We start from the raw sequence: 21,571 nt of genomic DNA, 5'->3' as shown, positions 1-21,571 counted from the left end.
GATTCTCTCTAGGCAATAAGCTGAAAAACATTTGTGAGACCTCATTTATTTCCCATTTCTCAAAGACTACTATCTTTCATTGCCATATTTTAAATGTCTTATGACTCTTGTTTCATATATTTTATCTAGTTTGTTTGGTTTTGGTTTTTAACAAATATAAAATTTTCTCTCTGTAAATTTTATGGTGCCTTTGTGTTGCTGTACTCTAAGTGTTTATTTATTGTGTCTGTTGGCTACTTCAGCCAAAGTGAAAAATCAAAAATGACATCAATGTTTTTTACCTAGTTGACCTGAAAAACATGATGATAAAGTTGCCATAAAAGATGATAGCTTTTAGGGCTGGGGTTGTGGCTCAGCAGTCAAGTGCTCACCTGGCACATGCGAGGCCCTGGGTTCGAACCTCAGCACCACATAAGAATAAATAAATAAAATGAAGGTATTGTGTAAAAAAAAAAAAAAAAGATGATACTTTTAGAGAAATGTGGATTAGTTTAAGGTCAGATTAATGTTGGAGTGCTGTCAGATTCTCCAGATGAAAGAGTCAAGAGTTCCAGAAAGAGTTCTTTGTAGACTGATAGGTAAATAAGTTTTTATAAACAAAGACCCAAAAATTTGGGAAGGTAAAAATTGGTGAATATGTAAAGAAGGTTGAAATGGCTGTCAGAACTACCATGCTTTCCTGTAATTGAACTTTGAATTTGACATTGTTTCTTTTCAACTAATACCAAAAGAAAAATGTGTTGTGTTCTGTGTTTGCATTATTTGATTATTAATGCTATAGATAATTTTTGTATAGAATATTTTTCTCAAAATTAAACATGTACTAGAAAATGAGCTTAATCAAATTATGTGCATGTGCAAAAATGGCATAATAAATCCCATTATTATACATAATTATAATGCCCCAATACAATTTTTTTTAAAAAGCAAACACAGGAGCCAGAGGTATAGTTCAGTGGTAGAGCAGTTGCCCAGCATTATGTGCCAGGCCCTGAGTTCATTTCCCACCACCACAAAATTTTTTTTAAAAAACACATGCAGGGGCTGGGGATGTGGCTCAAGCAAGCTCGCCTGTCATGTGTGCGGCCCGGGTTCGATCCTCAGCACCACATACAAACAAAGATATTATGTCCGCCGAGAACTAAAAAAAAGTAAATAAATATTAAAAATTATCTCTCTCTCTCTCTCAAAAAAAAACAAAAAAACACATGCAAACAGAAGTATATGTAATGGGTCTTTGTGTAAGAATGCTACCTGCAACATCAAATAGCCAGTTCTCTCAGCATCTATCTGCCCAGGAACCAAAGGATATATAATAACTCGTATTTTTGTGAAGATATCATCTCTCAGAAAACAGAAAAATTTTGTCTCCTGGTATTCCAATATAATAAAGAGACTGAAATAAAAAATCTAAATAAAGTATTTTTTCATTAGATTCTGATTGTTATTATGAATTCTACATTGACCATAGAACTAAATTAGGTAGTGCTAATAAAGTACATATTACTAAACTTATATTTCATTTCTGCTTTGTTCCAAACAACATACTAAGTGCTCCTAAAGCATTCAAAACAAAGATACCATTAAAAAAATTTTTTTTAAACTCAGAGATGCCCTCAATCATCTGGTTATATGTACAGTTCAGAAGAAAAACATGCATAAGAAACTACTGGAGAACACCCATAAGACCACATAGTAAATTATATGGTGTAGGCTATATATGAAGGAGAAAGTGCAACATTAAGGATTCACCATGTTTCAGAGGGACTTCTGGAGGAGATAGTTTATAAGTGGAGTCTTAGAAGCTGTAGTAGATAGCTAAATTGTGGAACCAACCTAGATGCCCTTCAGTAGATGAATGGATAAAGAAAATGTTATATATATACACAGTGGAATATTACTCAGCATTAAAAGAGAATAAAATCATGGCATTTGCAGGTAAATGGATGGAGTTAGAGAATATTATGCTAAGTGAAGTAAGCCAATCCTAAAAAACCAAATGCCGAATGTTTTCTGATATGTGGATGCTGACCCATATGGGGGGGGGGGTGCATGGGAGGAATGGAGGAACTTTAAATAGGGCAAAGCGGAGGAAAGGGAAGGGAGAGGGCATGGAGGTAGGAAAGATGGTGGAATGAGATGGACATCATTACCCTAAGTACATGTATGAAGACACGAATGATATGTCTCTACTTTGTGTACAACCAGAGACATGAAAAATTGTGCTCTATATGTGTACTATAAATTGTAATGCATTCTGCTGTCATGTATAAAAAATTAGAATAAATAATTTTTTAAAAAGCTGTAGTAGAAATAAATCAAGAGAAAATGTTGCTTATTGGGGTCAGAAATTGGTGTTGAGCACTGGCTGAGGAGTCAGATTTGTTTATTAATTCATAGAACTTGTCTTTCGAGCTTGTGTTGTGTGGCAAGCCCCAGAGGTACAAGTGCTTAGTGAGCCAAAGTATTTGTGTCCTGAGGGAGCTTTTATCTCAGTGAAGAAGCCAACTGTAAGTGATCACACAAGTAACTGAACAAGAGAAATAACTGATAGTTTAAAAACTAACTGCACAGCAAAAATCTAAATAGGGAGAAATGGTAGTGAAGGATGGAGGGGTTACTTTAGATTTGATGTTCATGGAAGGCCTTTCTGAGGATATAACATCTAAGTTGAGATCTGAAAGACAAAAAGCAGTCAGCTATGGGGGAGGGAGAATTTTCCAGGAAGAGGAAGGAACTGAGGCAAAGACCTGAAAGAGGAACTGGCATAGTTTGTGCAAGGAATATGAAAGGTGAAACATGGAAGATGAACATAAAAGTGGTTAGAGTAGAGTTCAGAGAGGTGTTACGAAAACGCATGTGATACACACATGAAAGTGCTTTGAACATAGGCTCAACTAAAACTAAAGAAAGAAACCAGCTGGGTGCGGTGGCGCACAACTGTAATCCCATCTGCTCACCATGCTGAGGCAGAAGGATTACAAGTTTGAGGCTAGCCATGGCAATTTAGCAAGACCCTATCTCAAAATAAAAACAGCTAGAGATCTAGCTCAGTGGTAGAGTGCTTGCTTAGCCTGCATGAGGCCCGACTTCTGTCCCCAGCAAAGCAAAGAAAGAAGCCTATAACTTTGTTTTAAGATTACCTTGTTACTATTCAAGGACTGTTCATTCAACTATGAATGCCTATTATGTTGTAGCAGCTCTTCTAGACCAATCAGGTATGTGTATTGAGAGCTGAGATGCAGACAAAAGTATAATGGAAGCTGATGCTGGGGCCTTGGTGGGGAAGGGTGATTATTTTAAGGGGATAAATAAATCAGTGGATAGAACATTTGTGTTGAGGAGTTTGAATTTAAAATATTAAGAATTAGGATATTACCATGGGATCTTATTCAGTAAGAAAATCTGTTATAAAAAATTATTACAAAAGCTATGAGTTGGAAACCAAAGAAATTAGAAGCAGAGAGACCAGCTGGAAGAGGGTTGATATAAAACAGGTGTGAAGCAGCAGAGGCAACTGTTGGCAGTGGAAACAAGTGTGGGGCAAGGGCCCAGGAGTTGAGCAAGTATCTTACTTCTCAACTTATTGATTTACAATTTATGTATCGTATTTTATTACTCTCTTACTGTGTGTTTTGTGGAATTGGGTCAATGATGACCATCTTTTAACCTGTGCTTCACATATTACAGTCTTTTATTTGATGCAAATAACTTCTAAACAGCATTCCCCCCCCCCATAAAATTAACTGCATCACACAAAAGTATGGTTTCAAAAGTAACAGGCAGTAATGAGAAATACAGGATATTTGCACAGATCATTTTAGTCTCTTCACATAATATAACATTTCTAATCTTTTATGAGACATCCCAAGCTAGAACAAGTAGGCGAGCCACTCCTGATTTCCTGATCCTCAGAAATTGTGAGACATAATAAATGTTTATTGTTGCTTTAGGCCACTGAGTTTGGTGTAATTTGTTATGTAGATATGTAGCCGTAGATAACTGGTGTACACATCCACATCCTTTGCCATCCAACTGCAGTGCCCTTCTGCTGTGGGAGCGTCCTGTGATGTACTTTCATGTCCTTTAACTCTGGGCTCAGCTATTTGAATTGCTTTGGCCAGTAGAAGGCCCTCTTGAGTCTCTACTATCACTGAGAGAAAAACATGCCCTGGCTAGCTTGTAGGTCCTGGAAGAATGAGATAAACTGGAGTGGACCCTCTTGTGCCAACCCAGAGATGTGTAGTAAGCTGTGGAGCCACCAGCCTACATGTGCCAGTTGCTTCAAAGCCCATAAAGCTATTGGGTTCAAGAATAGCTTTACCAGTTGTAAACCATAGTCAGTGTTAGACATCTGTGGGGATTTGGGTGTCTAGGCTAAGCCTGTCATTAGGGAGCTGGTTTGAGGAGTTTAACCAGAGGCTTCTAGCCTGAGGACACAAGACCTACCTTCCAGTGATAGAAAGCATTAAGTAACCTGAATGTCAACCCTCTCCATGCTGTCCGTAGCAAAAATTTAGTACTTAGGCGAGTTTCAGAAAAGCCATATTAGAACTGTTTATAATATGACAGTATTTTTTAAAAGTTTTTGCAGTTTATTAATCCTTTTCTGAAAAATCTACACAAATCCCTACAAAGTCATTGCAAATCTGTATGCCTTCTTTGCAAGCAGCTTTGCAAACTCTTCCCATAAAAATGGGTGAAGGAGAACAAGTGAGGTTGACTGGACAGAGGGAATTAGTGTGTTTGAGTTAAAAGAAGCTAATTTATCTGACCAATGTGGAAAGGTGTTCATGTTGAACTTTTTATTTTATAGATTAGAAATAGGAAAAGTTTAGAATCAGGCATGATGGCACACACCTGTAACACATGATGGCATACTCTAGCAACTTGGGAGACCAAGGCAGGAGGATCAAAAGTTCAAAGCTAGCTTCAGCAACTAAGCAAGACCCTTAGCAACTTAGTGAGACCCTATCTCAAAATAAACATTTTTTTTAAAAGGCTAGGATGTAGCTTAGTGGTAAAGCTCCCCTGGGTTCAATCCCCAGTTCCAAAAAGAAAAAGAAAGGTTTATTTTCCTTTCTTTGAAGTTAAAAATATTGTGTGTGTGCGCGCGCGCATGCGCATAAAACCTGTTTTAAAAAGGAAATGTATATTTTAAGAGGTTTAAAAGTGAGACAGTGAATGCTGTATAAAAGTATTAAGACACTCCAGGGTGTATTTCATTGGTCCATTTACCTACAGCCTGTCCCTTACATTGTACCCAAGGCATGTATTAATGAGCTAATAAAACATACCACGTCATGTTTTATTGTTTGTTGGGCATCTGTTCTAGCTTACATCATTCACAGATCCAAGACTCTGAAGATGCCAGTAGTGATGATGATAATAAATATCTGTTATTTTACTAGGCATCCTTTTTTCACAAGGTAAAAACAATGTTAAATAATTTGTTAGAAATGAAAATGTCAAATTTATTCCAATTTTAATACTATTGAGAGTATTTTAAAATGGTTTGTTGTAATTATGAAATATATCAAACATACAAAAGTATATATGAGCTGGGCACAGTGGTGCTCACCTGTAATCCCAGTGGCTTTGGAAGTTAAGACAGGAGTTCAAAGCCAGCCTCATTAACTTAGTGAGGTACTGAGCAACTCAGTGAGACCCTATCTCTAGATAAAGGGCTGGGGATGTGGCTCAGTGGTTAAGCACTCCTGGGTTTAATCCCCCAATACCCAAACTTAATTAATTAATTTAAAAGTTTATATAATACATACAATTTAAAAGTAAAAATAAAAAACCCTGGCACATACTAACACATTTAAGTAGTATTATATATATATTTTTTCTTTTTTTATCATCTTGCAATACTAGGAATTGAGCCCAGGGCTTCCTACATACTAGGTAACTACCCACAAGGTACATCCCCATCTGTTTTTATTTTATTTTGAGCAGGGTCTCACTAAGTTTCCCTGGCTGGCCTTAAACTTGCTATCACCTGTCTCAGCCTCTCATGTAGCTAGGAGTACAGATGGGCATCATCACGCTCAACTATAATTTTTTAATTCCACAAAATGTTTTTACTTAAAGAGGTTCAAAAGTGGCAAAAGTGTTGTGAAGCAAATATACTAGAAGTTAAATGTTCAAGTATTAAAAATGCAAAGATAGTGAAGATCAATATAGATATTGAGAAGGAAGAAAAGCTGTTGGAAACTGAGAAAGCTTAGTATGCAAAATGGCCCATTTGATTAAGTAGACCCTCCAGTTTAGAGTGGATCTAGTTGCTGTATGTTTTTGTTAAATCTTTAAATTGAATTTATACACCATTCAAAAGCACTCTAGGTCACTCACTGTCAGCTATCACAGCAAAACATCTTAAAAGGCAGTTTATTTGCCTGAGAGATGAAATACCGCTGCTAAGCATGTAAATTGTTTAATAGAATCCCATTCTGATCAAAGGACAAGAATAAACTGTTCAGAAAGTGAAACCCAAGCCTTCAATTACCATCTGTCTATATGCCAGTGAGTCCCCATTTTATCTCCATCCCAGATCACTCCTGAGTTCTAGAGCTAAATAGCTGCTTACTCAGTATTTCTACTTGGAGGTCTACAGGCATTTCAGACTAAGCACAACTAAGACCAGATATATGATGCAGTCTTCCAGAACCACTCACTGTTCTCTGTCTTCATGAAGAGTATCACTATTCCTCCAGATTTTAAGCCAACAATTTGGGAGTCCTCTTTAATACTTCTGTTTCTTACCAGGCTCACCCCTGGGGCTGCCTTCCTCCATTTCCTATGTCACCACTATTGCCGGAAGCATAACTGAGAGGAAGCAGAGAATGCAGTTGCTCCTGTGCACTCTTTTCAAAAGCAGACTCTATTGGTTTAAGAAAAAAAAGGGCTAAAAATTCAGTGACTCCCCTCCTGTCGTCTCCCATTCAGTGGTGGCAATCTGGGTTCCTTTCCCTTGAATTTTAATTGGCTTAAGAGCACTCAACCAGTACAATACCACAAAAATAGTGTTATGTGACTTCTCAGACTGGGTCATAAAAGGGTGTCTTATAATATTCCCTCTCTTGAAACACAGCGCCCCCTTGGAAGTAACCACCATGCTGTGAGAAGCCACATGTAGACATTGTGGGTAGGTGCTCTAGTCATCAGTCCCAGATGGACCTGAGTGATGTGGGGGTTAAGAAGCAATCTTACTGGAAGTGGATCCCTGTAATTCAGCCATTCTGTATCCCAACCAGCCAAATCATCCCCAGCTCTCTGAATCATCCCCAACTTATCTGGTCTTCCAAATTGTGGCCCCAGACATCATGGAGCAGAGATATGTCATCTTCATTGTGACTTGTCTAATCCTGACCCACAGAATCTGTGAGCATAAAAAAATGGTGGTTGTTTTATGCCACCAAGTTTTGGGATGGTTTGTTATGTAAAAAATAGATAACCAGAATATGGATTTTTCAACAAATTTTAAGACAGTATATTAATATGATAGTTGTTAAGTCCATGTTAAAAGACATGGGGAGGAACAGTATAAATATGCTTTCAAAGTATCATGGATTGAATCCTAAAAGATAGTTTATTAGTCAACTTTGGCTTCCATAAACAACATAAAATTCCTTCTTTTCTTCCTTCCATCTTTCCTTTCTTCCATCCTCCCTTCCTTTCTTTGTGGTGCTGGTCATAGAACCCAGGGCCTCATATATATTAGGCAAGTGCTATACCATTGAGCTACATCCTCAGTACTTTTTTTTTAGTTGGACACAATACCTTTATTTTTATTTATTTATTTTTATGTGGTGCTGAGGATTGAACTCAATGCCTCACATGTGCCAGGAGAGTGCTCTACCTCAGCGCAGCCCTTTTTATTTTATTTTGAGACAAATTCTAAGTTAACCAGGCTGTCCACAAACTTGCGATCATCCTCCAGAAGAGCTGCCACACCTGGCCAAAATAAATTTATTTTCTTTCTCCCAAGAGAAAGTTTCTAACCAATTTGGTTTCTGGTAAGGGATTTCTTTCTGACTTGCTAACAGTCACCTAGCTGTGTCCTCACATGACAAAAAGCACTAGCAAGCTCCTTAGTATCTAATAATAATCAAGGACATTAGATAAGAGCAGTAATCCTGTTAGATCAGGGGTCTACCCTTATGACCTCATTTAATTGCTTTCTTGCTTCACACAGTCACACTGAGGATTAGGGCGTCAACATTAGAATTGGAGGGTGGGGGCAGGGACACACTCATTTATCTGTAACAGTAGTCAAGAGTGGTACCTTTATAATTCTTTTTGTTCGTTTGTTTGTTTCATGGTGCAAGGGACTGATCCCAGGGCCTTATGCATGCCCAGGCAAGTGCTCTACCACTTTGTTCATGCCCTGACTCCCCTGCCATCAGTGGCACAAGCTAAACTGACTTTACTCTGCATCTGCTTACCCTGGTGTTAGATGCTGGCTGCCCCCCTGTGGTATCTTCTCAGAGATACTCCAAGCAACCTCCTCATTTGCCAACCTGTAGATAGTCCTCCTGCTGTAGTTTGGATCTTGAATGTACCCCAAAGGCCCGTGTATTGAAGGCTTGGTCCCCAGGCCATGGTGCTTTTTTGGAAGTAGTGAAATTTTTAGGAGATGGGGCCTAATGGAAGGGACTTAGGTTGCTTGAAGTGTACCCTTCAAGGGAATATTGGGACCCTGGCTCTTCTTCCGCCTCTCTCTTTGCTTCCTGGCCACTATGAAGTAAAAAGCTTCCTCTACCACACGTTCCTACCAGGATATACTGTGTTACCACAGGCACAAGCAAAATGGCAAAGCAACCATCGAATTAAACCTCCAAAACTATTCCTCTGTTTAAATTGATTACTCAGGTATTTTTTACGGTAATGGAAAGTTAACTAATACACCTCTAATCCTAGTCTGTTCTCCACACTGGCAGAGATTTAAAAATACTGATGCTCCATTTCTACTCCCCACCCCACCCCCATCTAATGACATCCCATTGCTCTTGGGGAAGGGGGGGACAAAATCCCAGAAATGAATGAAAATACCCTTTAGCCTGACTCCAATGTGTCCCTCTAGCTTCACCTTGACATACTCCCCATCGCTATCTGCATTCAGCCCTAGTAGCCTTAGGTATGCCATTTTCTTTTGTATCTACAATCTTTGTAGCCTGAAATACACTGGTAAGACAGTCTCAAATTTGGCTGGTCAGTATGTACATCAGAAGATCTTTTCTAGAAAACAGTTGGGCAGAATGTTTTAAGGGACTTTAAAATGTTCAGGTCTGTTGACCAAATAATTCTCATTGTAGACTCCATTTATAGTAAGTAAGCATCCTCTAAGATCATCACCAATGAATCCTACCTCTTAATATTGCTCATGTGATCACTGCCAACATTGTACTAGGGTTGATCTGTCAACCAATTGCATATAGCAGAAATGATGGTATGGCACTTCCAATATTAGTTTATAAATGATTATGAAGCTTCCTTCTTGTATGTGCTCTTACTCTTCTTGGGTCACTTACACTAAGGGAAGCTAGCTATGAGATTATGTGAGTAGACCCACAGAGTGGCCTGTGTGGCAAGGAGCTAAAGCCTATAGCCAGCAAGCACTTACATGAGCTTAGAAGCAGATTCTTCAGCCCCTTCATGTGACAGTAGCTACAGCCACCTTACTGAGCTATTCCTGGATTAATGATCCTCAGAAACTGAAATAACAAAATTTTTTTTTAAAAGAGAGAGTGAGAGAGGAGAGAGAGAGAGAGAATTTTTTTTGACATTTCTTTCATATAAGTTTATTTCCTCAGGGTTAAAATTATAAAGTGAAAATATCAAGAGTCACAAATTAAATGTAAAAAATATACCTCCGTAACTTCAAACGGTGGTAAATGCAACATACAAACTTTATTTAACAAAAGTAACAGGTAATGTCAAACAGGCACTTATATTAAGAGAAAAACTGACTAGAAGAAATTTTATCTTAAACACCTTACAATAAGCTACTTGCAGTTGCATTTAACTGAGCTCTGTTGCTGTGAAGAATACAGCTCATGCACAGGTAAGGATGAATGATTTGTACATTTTTCAAGTATTCACTGAATACTACCTTATATACACATATACATTAAATTTGCGAAAGATTTAATTGATGATTCCAGATAGATTTCATTTTTGTTGCTCATTTTTGTTGCTCTTTTGGAAGAGGTCGTCTAAAGAGAAGAATATGGGGTTCTGGCTCATGAATCATGTAATGAACCCAGCCTAGACTCTGTTGGACACCAAGTCTCCTCCACTCCTCTTCAGACATTAGATGAGTTTTGGGTACTTGTTTGGAAAGTTCTCTGGGTAACATGACATGCCGGTACTCATAGTGCTCGTCGAAGTACTTGTCTGAGTAGTAGATCTGCTTATGGGCCATACTGCCGGCGCGCAGCGGGGCGGAAACCGGACTGCAGAACGGGCGAAGCGGAACGCACGTCCGTTTCAGGCCAGGGCAACGACTCGACTGAAACCGAGAGAATTTTTAATATTTATTTTTTAGTTCTCGGCGGACACAACATCTTTGCTGGTATGTGGTGCTGAGGATCGAACCCAGGCCGCACGCATGCCAGGCGAGCGCGCTACCGCCTGAGCCACATCCCCAGCCCCAAATAACAAATTTTTAAAAACTATTTCTTTAGTTGAAGATGGAAACAATACAATATCTTTATTTATTTATTTTTATGTGGTGCTGAAGATTGAACCCAGTACCTCATGCATGTGAGGCATGTGCTGTATCACTGAGCTACAACCCCAGCCCATAAATGTTGTTTTAATACAACAAGTGGGGAGGGGGGTTATTATAGATCAACAGGTAACTAATACACTGTGGTGAAAAAATTCTTCCTAAAATGTTTTAGTAGTTTGTTAATGTTACCATGTACAGACTTCCTGTAGTGTAAACCTTTTCATCTTAGGAAGTGAATTCATTTAAGTGTTTTCAGGAGCAAAAAAAAATTGAAAACTCAGTAAAATTAACACAAAAGTAAGAAAATATATTTTACTGTTACTGAACATGCAGAATGGTTTACATGCCAATTTGATAGTATCAAGATTCTTTTCTATCTCTTTGATGTCTTTAATGTCATATTTATTATCAGGCTGGTGGCAGTTTAGCCTCAATGGCCCTCAGTATGTCTGATTAAGATTATGCAATCTCCAGAAGAGACAGTTCTCATTTCTACCTGGGTCTCTTGAAACTTTCTGGTAGATTTCTTTCATATCTCAATGGCTAGATTTACCATACACCCATTTCTAAATTAATATTTGGTAGGAACAGTGAATAATAAAATAATAACTAATAAAATAAGGATTTTGTTAGTGAAGTGGTGGAGAATCCTGGATAAGCAACTGTCCTGTCCACAGTAAGGAGGGATCTTGTTTCACTTTTTGAGCAGTGCATATTGCTCTTGCACTCAGTCCCCGCTGGCTACCATGTTAACCTCATTCCTACTCGACCCATCTAAATTGTACATGTGATCATGTCGTTTCCTACTGAAAACAGTTCACAGTACCTAATTGATATGATCCAAAGCTCAGGGCCTCTTACACCCCACTGGCTTTCTTTACCTACATCTCCCACTATATATTTCAACAATATAGGCTAGTATTGATGCCTCAAAATCATCCCCTGTATTATCTTCCTAGCCAATTCCAGTTTATTATTCAGAAACAGACTCAGTTAAGAGTCATCACTAAAGCCTCTTTTAACCCTTTCTCTGGACTTTTCATATACCCATTTGCTTTATAATCCCCTGCTGAACTTATCCTAGTATCAAAAAGTAATGCTTAATTCTTAAATCCATAGTGTCTGGTATGTACTAAATATGCACAAAAATTAGTGAACTTCATCGATTGTACATTCCCACGTTATGTCAAGCACCAACCTACACTGTGCATTTTCAAACAGACTATTTCTCTTTAGTGCTGTCCAGTTAGTTTATCTCAAAGAGTTACTCAGATTTCCCTCTGCCCCTACTGTACAATCTGTCCCAGAAATATCTGCTGCCCTGTAGCTTTCAAACCTCCCCCCATCCCAGGCGTAGCACCTACTGGTGGTAAGATTTCTTACTGTAAAATAGGATTCCTTTCTCCATCCAGACCCCTCCTCTTCAGCATGCTTGTTCCCGAAGTAGCTTAACAAGAACTGACTGGTAGAGAGGGAAGGAAGGGGCCCAGCGCTAGACCAAGGAGTTCTTACATTTTAAATTCCTTGTCAACCCTTCTGTCTAACTCTCGAGTAAAATTTTTAACAGCTCTATTCCTTGAATAGAAACATTTAAAAAGAGCCTTTAGTAAATCTTACTAGCTTTCTTCCCCCATGATTTACATGGGTGTAAAGCTTCCAGATTGTTATTTTATTATCTCCTATTTGATTGCAATATAAATCAAAGCAAATTATTTCATCCTATTAGATGATATTGTTAAAATACTATATTTTTCCCTCTCCCTCTGGATTCCTGAAAACATATTTACCTACTGTTTCTTTTTACTTGTATGCCCGTGTCTCTTCAATGAATATTATTGAAAGGTTTAATTTACAGGTTTGAATGCCTTTTTGATGTGTTGATGAGATATGTCATTTCCTCTTTAACACAACCTACTCTTAAACCATAAAAATATTAAGCATTGTATATATTTCTGTGTTAAGCAATAGAATCCAATTGCTGTACATCTGAGACTCATCTCTGCTACTTAATAGTACTGTCTGATCTTGATCAAACTACATTCTTGACCTCCTTAACCTCCTTATCTATTAAATGGGAATGATGATGCTTAAGATTTTTGAGGGCTGATATGATAAATAATGCAAAAGTGTCCTCATGTAATTAGCTCTCAGGAAATATTAGATTCCATTCTTCTTCCTTCTAATCCCTAATTGTAGAGATTTATTGAAAGCTTCCTATGCTTGATTTATTTATTTATATATGTATATATATTATATAATCTTTATGTATATATAAAATTAATTTTTATTTTAATTTTATATATACATGTATAAAGACTATATACATGTATATACGTGTGTATATACATAATTTTATATATGTAAAAGGATAGTTTTTGTTGTTTTGTGGGGGGATACTGGGGATTGAACTCAAAAGCACTAACCACTGAGCAACATCCCCAACCCTCTTTTGTATTTTTTTAGAAAGAGGGTCTCACTGAGTTGCTTCGGATCTCACCTTTGCTGAGGTTGGCTTTGGGTATTTTTTTTTGAGGGGGGGTTCCAGGGATTGAACTTAGGAACTCTCAACCACTGAGCCATATCCCCAGCTCTATTTTGTATTTTATTTAAAGACAGGGTTTCAGTTGCTTAGCACCTTGCCATTGCTGAGGCTGGCTTTGAACTTGTGATCTTCCTGCCTCAGCCTCCTGGGCTTCCGAACTGCTGGGATTACGAGTGTGCACCACCAAGCCCAGCTTGTAAAAGGTTTTAATAAATTTTTATATATGAAAATTATATATATATAATTATATAAATATTTTATATGATTTTATATATGTATATTTATATCTATGTATATTATACATACACAAAATATAGTGTGCTATATGTATATAATTTTAATATATGTATAAATAATTTATGTATATACATAAAAAGACTGTTTTGGCTGTCTTCTGAAAATATTTGAAAAGAACAGTTTAAAGAAAACATTTGAAATGGTGAAATGTGTGAGGGCAATGGATGTATAGCTCAGTGGTAGAGCACTTGCCTAGCATGCATAAGTCCCTGGTTTTATTCCCAGCATCAAGAAAATAAAAATAATGAAATGTGGCATTAGTGAGATCTAGTCACTTATCCAGCCCAAATTCAGATTACATTTATAAAGGCAGTGGCCCAGAGTATGAACCTGAAGTAGAGAGCAGGGAAACAAGAAATATTTGCATTGCGTGTATATGTGTGTGTGGTGTTGGGATCAACATGATCACACGTGCTTAGCATGTGCTCCAACACTGAGCACATCCCCAGCCTCTGCATACTTTTCTAAAAGTACTTTTATCTCCATGGATAACTAGCTGCTGAGTTCCAAAACTCTTCTCTTCTGATCATGTGAAAGGGAGCAATTTGGCCCGACAGGTTCTTGTTAGCTTTGATATCTTCCCAGGCCAATTAGTTTGCCTTTATTCTGTGGCCATGGACCTGACCTTTAATCCTAAACAGCCACTTTCACAAATGTACTTTGGTCTCCTATGAATACATACAAATGCATCAACACCAGGAAAAAAGCAACTCAAAGTATGTGTTTGTCAGGCAATAAAATAGCAAAGTAGCATGTTACATCTGAGTGATACCACCAATGCCACCCTCTTGGGCAAACATCATCTTATAAACTTCAGGTTTATGGGTTTTTTCCCATATTTGAACCTGCTTTACTTGAGCAAAAAAGTCATGAGACCTTTATTTTTCTAAATTATTGACGTTCTGATAGTCATTCAATAAGTATATTGACTTACCTTCCTGAAAATAAGGAAATAAGTCAAAACTAAATATTCATAACTATATCATCTTTTAATATATAATAAATTTTCAGTAAAAACTGCATGTATCCTAGAGAATTGGGGGACTGAGGCAGGAGGATTGTAAGTTCAAGTCTATCCTCATGAATTTAGTGAGACCCTAAACAACTTAATGAGACCCTGTCTCAAAAAATAAAAAGGGCTGGGGATGTGATTCAGTGGTAAAGCACCCCTGAATTCAATCCCTAGTACCAAAACAACAACAAAAACTGCATCTATATAACTTGATGCTGTATGCATATTTAAATCTCATTCACTCTGATTATTCATTCAATTCAATTCTATATATCTGGAGAGTAAAAAGTCTGGTATAGATGTGGTTATCTTATCTCCATATTTTACATTGTACATTAACTTTCCCTTTGTTCCTAAAAGAACAGAGCATGTTCTCTTAGTATATACATGACAAGCTGGTAGAAATGAATAGGGGGATTTTGTTTCATTAATAACCAAGTTCACAATAGGTAATAACTTAATGTTCAGGGAATAACATTTCAGATTAACTTAGGAACAGAATTATTAACTTATGGTGCAATTAACTGGTGGCAGTAGATTTCAGGGAACTATAAATTGTTTCTTGGTTTCTGAATTTCTTAATTTTTTTCTGTGATCATGTGTTACTTGCATAATTTAAAGTGTGAAAATTATGAAATAAAATCTCTAAATTCCTGTAAGAAATATATAATGAACAAAACTGAATCTTTGCTCATCAGAGATCCTGCAATTATTGTTCTGAAATGGAATTATCTATATATCCTATATGAGGATATCTACATTTGTATATTTATTTCTACATATCAATATGTAGGTATATATATACATATATATATATGTATATATATATATACAATCTGTCCTTGAACTGTGAGCTTCTTGAAGATAGACTATTAATCTTCATATCTAAATTATTTTACAAAGATCCCGACTCATGATAGAACCTTAATGTTTGTGTATGAATAAATGAAGTTGATATACCAATCATTAAGTTAAATGATGATCATGTAAATTTTTTAAAAGTTAAATTAACTATTTTAGAACAAGAAATGGAAAATATTATCTCCATTAATTCTTTTTAAATATTTTTATTAATCATTGATGGATTTTTATTTTATTTATTCATATATAGTGCTGAGAATTGACCCAGTGCCTCACATGTGTTAGGCAAGCACTCTACCACTGAGCCAAATCCCCAGCCCTACCTTTTTTCTTTAAGCTTTATTGAGATGCCTTTTGCATATAAAATTCACCAACTTCCAACATATAATTCCATAATTTTTGAGTAACTAAAAAGTGATATGACCATCACCATAAGCCAGTTTAGAACACTTTTCACACATACTTCTATATGGTTTCTCATGCCCGTTTATGGTCCCCAACCTCCAGCCCCGGACAACCACTAACCTACATTTCATATAAATGGAATCATGTAAAATATACAGGTCTCTTGTGTCTGACTTTTTTCACTTAACATAGTGCTTTTGAGATTCATCCATGGAATAGCATGTAATGGTAGCTCCATTCTTTTTATTGCTGAATAGCATGCCATTGTCTGAATATGTCTACCCATCAGCTTTTAAAATTAAAAAAAGATAAACAGCTACTTAAAAACTACTACAGAATGGGCTGGGATTATAACTCAGTAGTAGTGTGCATGCCTAGCATATGTGGGGCACTGGGTTAGATTCTCAGCACTGCATATAGATAAATTAAAGAAAGGTCCATCAAGAACTAAAAAGAATTTTAAAAATAACTACAATAGGTAAACTGGGTTCTATTCATTCAGCAAACATTTATTGAAATAAATATAACTTTAGTAAATAAAATAATAAAAGATGACTAAGACTAGCCTTTGGAGAAACAGCTGTGTAAGCAATTATAAAATTTGAAGAGAATTAAGTACTCTGTTAAAATATAACTCAGGTAATATTCATCAAAAGAAAAAAATATTTGTGGATATATTTTGATATTTTATATTCCTCAAAGAAATTATATTTGTACTGAATTGATTCAATTTCCTGGCAAAGAATGTGAGGAAATGATATTTCCTTTGTAGAGAATGATATTTTAAAATTTGTACAAATGCGAAAGTATATATTCTACTTCAGAAACAACCAATTGTCCTGTGTGAATGAAATAGGGAATATTTTGGATAGGAGATGGAACCAAGAATTACTGCTTGCTAACTCAAAAGGAAGGCCTTAAGCCAAGCGTGGGAGCTTACGCCTAGAATCCCAGTGACTTGGGAGACAGAGTCAGAAGGATGGTGAATTCAAAGCCAGCCTCAGAACTTTGTGAGGCCCTAAGCAACTCAGCAAGACCTTGTTTCTAAATAAAATATAAAAGAGGGCTAGGGAATGACTTAAAAACAGCATACTACAGCGACAGAGCTGTTTATAGCAGCACAATTCACAATAGATAAACTGTGGAACCAACCTAGATGCCTTTCAATAGATGAATGGATAGGGAAACTTTTGTGTATATATACACAATAGAACATTACTCAGCATTAAAAGAGAATAAAATCATGGCATTTGCAGGTAAATGGATGAAGTTGGAGAATACAATGCTAAGTGAAGCAAGCCAATCCCAGAAAACCAAAGTTTCCTTTAATATGAGGATGCTGACTCATAATGGCGATATGGGGGGGGGGAGCAAGGGAGGAATGAAGAAACTTTTGATAGGTCAAAGGGGAGGGAAGGGAAGGCAGGGGGTAAGGTAGTAGGAATGATGGTGGAATGAGTTAGACATCATTAACCTTAAGTACATGTATGAAGACACAAATGGTGTGGAAATACTTTGTGTACAATCAGTGACTTGAAAAATTGTGCTCTAAATGTGTAATATGAAATGAATTGCATTCTGCCATCATATATAACAACTTAGAATAAATAAATAATTTAATTTTAAAAAGAGGGCTGGGGATGTGGCTCAATGGTTAAGCTCCCCTGGGTTCAATCCCCGGTAACAAACAGGGGGAAAAAAAGGAAGACCTTAAATGTAGTGCTATGACGTTTATCTTGATTCTATGAGTAGGAGTGAGACATTAAAGGAGAATTATTTCTTTTTTTTAAAATATATCTTTTTTTTTTAAGAGAGCGAGCGAGAGAGAATTTTTTAATATTTATTTTTTTTTAGTTATCGGCGGACACAACATCTTTTGTATGTGGTGCTGAGGATCGAACCCGGGCTGCACGCATGTGAGGTGAGCGCGCTACTGCTTGAGCCACATTCCCAGCCCCTAAGGGTTGTTTTTTGTTGTTGTTGTTGTTTTAATCTTATTTTTTTTTTTGGTGGTGTTCCTTTTTTGGTCTTTTTTTTTTTTTTTTTTTTGGAACTGGGGGTCGAACCCGGGCTTTGTGAATGCAAGGCAGACGCTTTGCCACTGAGCTACATCCCAGCCCAAAGGAGAATTATTTCAATTCTTCATTATGACCAAATTAGGCAGGATAAAGGAAAGTTGGCATGGGAGCACACACCTGTAATCATAGCAATTCAGGAGGCTGAGTCAGGAAGATTACAAATTTGAGACCAGCCTGCTCAACTGAGTAAGACCCTTTTTCAAAATAAAAGACAAAAAGGGCTTGGGTTATAGCTCAGTAGCTTAGTAGTAGCACCACCCTGGGTTCAATCCCCAATGTCTCAAAAAAAAAAAAAAAAAACAGTTGGGGGGATGGGAGAGAGAGTAAAGGAAATTGAAAAGAGGGAGAGAAAGAAAGACATCGAAACAAAGATAAAAGATTCAGTAAATATTCATTGCGTACCTAACATACTATATTAGGTGTTGATATCTATCCATATTTATATCCTTGATTCAGTTGACAAAGCAAGATCCTTATTTTCATGGAGCTTATATTCTAGTGGAAGAGACAGACAATAAACCAGTAAACAAATAAATTTATGAAAGGTCCAGTAGTATCAAAGAAAACATGTTCAAACAGAGTAAGGAAATAGGAAATAATGTGGGAGAGAGGTAGATCATTAAAAATGAATAGAATTTTGAAAAGACACCAGAAATCAATGAGGGGAATTTAGCCATGTAAACGTCAGGGGACAGTGTCTGCCAGAGAGAACAGCAAGTGTAAAGGCCTTCTTACAGATGAAATGCCTGCAGTGCTTGAGAAACATCCTGGAGGCCAGGGTGGTTTTGAATTGTATTTTTAAAAAGTCACCATGGCGCTTGTGCATGTTCCATTTCACATATGTGTGATCTGTAAGATTAATTCCTGAATGTAGGTTACAGGGAAAATAATTTATCACTTCAATAGAAAATTTCCATCTAGTCTCCAATTCCACCAACCATATTTGAGAGGCCTATTTATTCGCGATCTTACTTACACAGAGTGAAGCTTTGGGGAATTGGACACTGTTTATTGGTCAGAAGCCACAAAATCAAGATGATGACATGGTTGCTGTCCTGGAGGCTCTTGGAGAAACCCATTTCCTTGCCTTTTCTAGTTTCAACCTTCATTCCTTGGCCCATGTTCCCATCCTCCGTCTTTGGATCCAGCAACATAGCATCTATCAGTCTCCTTCCTTTCATTATGTCACCTAATATTATTCTGACTCTGATGCCTCCTTCTTATATTGATCTTGTGATTGTATTTCACCCACTCAGTTAATTTTCCATCTCAAAATCCTGAATTTAAATCCTTATCCTGAATCTAATCACATCTGCAATGTCCCTTTAGCCATGTACAAGAACATTCCTAGGTACCAGGGATAAGAGTGTGGACATCTTTATGAAGGAGGGAGATTTATCGGCTGTTTCTTTGATAATCTTCTAACCTTGCAGAAGGTTGTATAGTTGTTTGTTTGGTTTTGGTTTTGCCATTTGGAGTTTATCCTAGTAAATGGTATAAAATGCAGATTAGACTTTATTTTTTCCAGATAGCTTTTTATAGTAAATGATACCTACCCCACCCATTTACTGAGAAGTCCAACTTTTCCCTAAAATATAGTGAATTCCTATATATAATTTGGTTGCTTTCTGAAGCTTCTATTTTGTTCCATTGTCTGTGTGTCTAAAAAGTACATGTTTTTTAAATTACAGAAGGTTTTTAGTATGTCACAGTATCTGGTAGGACTAGACAAAATTTGCTCTTCCTTTCCACCCTTCCCCCATGCATACATACAGTACCTTGCTCTTCTGTTCTCAAGGTTTTCCCTGCCATTTTGTTTATTTTTTTCTACATGAACTTTAGAATCAACTTGCCTGATTTGGGGTGTTGTGGAGATTGTTAGTTTCATTGGAGAACTATGTGGTTAGTTAGCTCTTACTGTCTTTGAATATCATATGTCTTTACAGTCATTCAAGTTACTTTCCCCACTCCAAGTACTGGAGATTGAACTTGGCATTTTACCACTGAAGTATATCCCTGTACCCCTGCCCCTCCCCTTTTTTTTATTGAGACAGGGTCTCTAAGTTGCTGAGGTTGGCCTTGAACTTGCAATTCTCCTGTCTTAGCCTCTAGCTGGAATTACAGGTACATGTCACAGCACCTAGCTCAAGTCACTTTTGTTCCTTCAGCAGTATTGTAACATTTTCTTCATAACAATTTTGTACATTTTAAGTTTATTCCCAGCTTTTTAATCTTTCTTTTTGTATAATGGAAGAGAAGATACCGTTTATAATACTCTCTGATTAGTTTTTATGTATGAAATCTATGGTTAATACACTTATTATGTTAATTACAAATTATTAACTTTAACACTGCTCTCTTACTCAATTATCTTGTTTGTAGTAGTTTTTTAGTTGAGCCTTTCGGTTTTCCCATTGCAGTTTATATTGTCTTCAAATAGCAATAAATTCTTCCCTGCTAATCTTTATACATCTGTCTTTCTCTGTCTCTTTCATTACATTGTTAAACAGCAGCTGTGTTGTGCATCTCTGTCTTATTCCTGATGTTAGTGAGGAAGGCTCCTATTTCCCCATAAGTATTTGCTGGTTTGGGGCTTATACACCCACGCACACACAATCCCCATCATGTTAAAAGAAATACACATCAGTTCCTACTTTACTCGTTTTTCGCACCCCCTGGATTAAATCCCCAGTACTAGGGATTGAACTCAGGAGCACTCGACTACTGAGCCATATCCCCAGTCCTATTTCGTATTTTATTTAGTGGGTAAGAATAGGAGTTGAATTTTATCAAGTGCCTCTTTAGTGTGAATGGAAAAATACTGTGGTTTACATACTACTACATATTAACTTTTCATATATTAAAATACATTCTCAGGCCAGTCGTGGTGGCTCATACTTATAATCCCATCAACTCAGGAAACTGTGGCATGAGAAGGCAAGTTCAAGGCCAACCTCAGAAAATGAGTGAGGCCCTAAGCAACTTAGTGAGACACTATAAAATCAAGATTTGGCATCTTTTAGTTCTGTTTTGTTGCATTCGCCAGTTTTGAATAGCTCTTTTCCTAACTCTTTTATTCATCAAAAACAGAAACAATTAAGTTACTCCTAAAATGCTTTTAATCTTGTTTTTTGTTACATTTTAGGAAAATTATATCACAGATGATATTGGAATATCAACTTGGAAGGAGCAGACTTTTCTCTCCCATGGTGCCTTACTAGCAAAGAGCTGCCAAGCTGCGATGGAATTAGCAAAGCATGATGCTGAGGTTCAGGATATGGCATTTCAGTATGGGAAGCACATGGCCATGAGTCATAAGGTATTTGCACACCCTTTATCTTTTGCCATACTTAAGTAGCTAAAGTGATATACAAAAAAACCTTTTGCCATTTAATAAGCTACTTTTATATGTCAAAAGATGTTTGTATGCTCAAAATCTGTCAGTCATAGATGGTGATTGTATAGTATAAACAGTATGATTGTTAAGTACTATATAATTTTGACAGAAGTCCACAGTTTACTTAAGCCATGTTGTTTGTTTATTTTTTGTTTGGTGTTTTTTGTTTTGTTTTGTTTTTGTTTTTGTTTTTTGTTTAGTACTGGGGATTTAATCCAGGGACAGTTTACCACTTAGCTATATC

The 21,571-nt window shown here is 36.8% G+C and overlaps 2 protein-coding genes across 3 annotated transcripts in view; one reads left to right on the top strand and one right to left on the bottom strand.

The window, feature by feature from the left end:
* PDSS2 (decaprenyl diphosphate synthase subunit 2) overlaps positions 1 to 21,571 on the top strand; it is a 263,309-nt gene that overhangs the window by 192,706 nt on the left and 49,032 nt on the right. For both annotated transcript variants that reach the window (XM_081296557.1, XM_081296558.1), the window contains one exon: positions 21,076 to 21,249. In XM_081296557.1, coding sequence (XP_081152683.1) covers positions 21,076 to 21,249 — 174 coding nt within the window. The remainder of the gene's footprint in view (positions 1 to 21,075; positions 21,250 to 21,571) is intronic.
* On the bottom strand, positions 9,817 to 10,515 carry LOC308650040 (cyclin-dependent kinases regulatory subunit 2). Its single transcript, XM_081295959.1, has one exon. It carries the CDS (start codon positions 10,424 to 10,426, stop codon positions 10,187 to 10,189), a length of 240 nt encoding a protein of 79 aa, XP_081152085.1. The 5' UTR covers positions 10,427 to 10,515; the 3' UTR covers positions 9,817 to 10,186.

Source organism: Spermophilus citellus, assembly GCF_964194105.1.
Source record: "Spermophilus citellus genome assembly, chromosome: 5".
Classification (NCBI taxonomy): domain Eukaryota; kingdom Metazoa; phylum Chordata; class Mammalia; order Rodentia; family Sciuridae; genus Spermophilus; species Spermophilus citellus.
Note: the sequence above shows the minus strand (reverse complement) of the source record. Positions and strands in the feature narration are given on the sequence as shown.

Excerpts from the sequence above, each read along its gene's own strand:
- LOC308650040 (XM_081295959.1), bottom strand. The coding sequence starts at position 10,426 with ATGGCCCATAAGCAGATCTACTACTCAGACAAGTACTTCGACGAGCAC.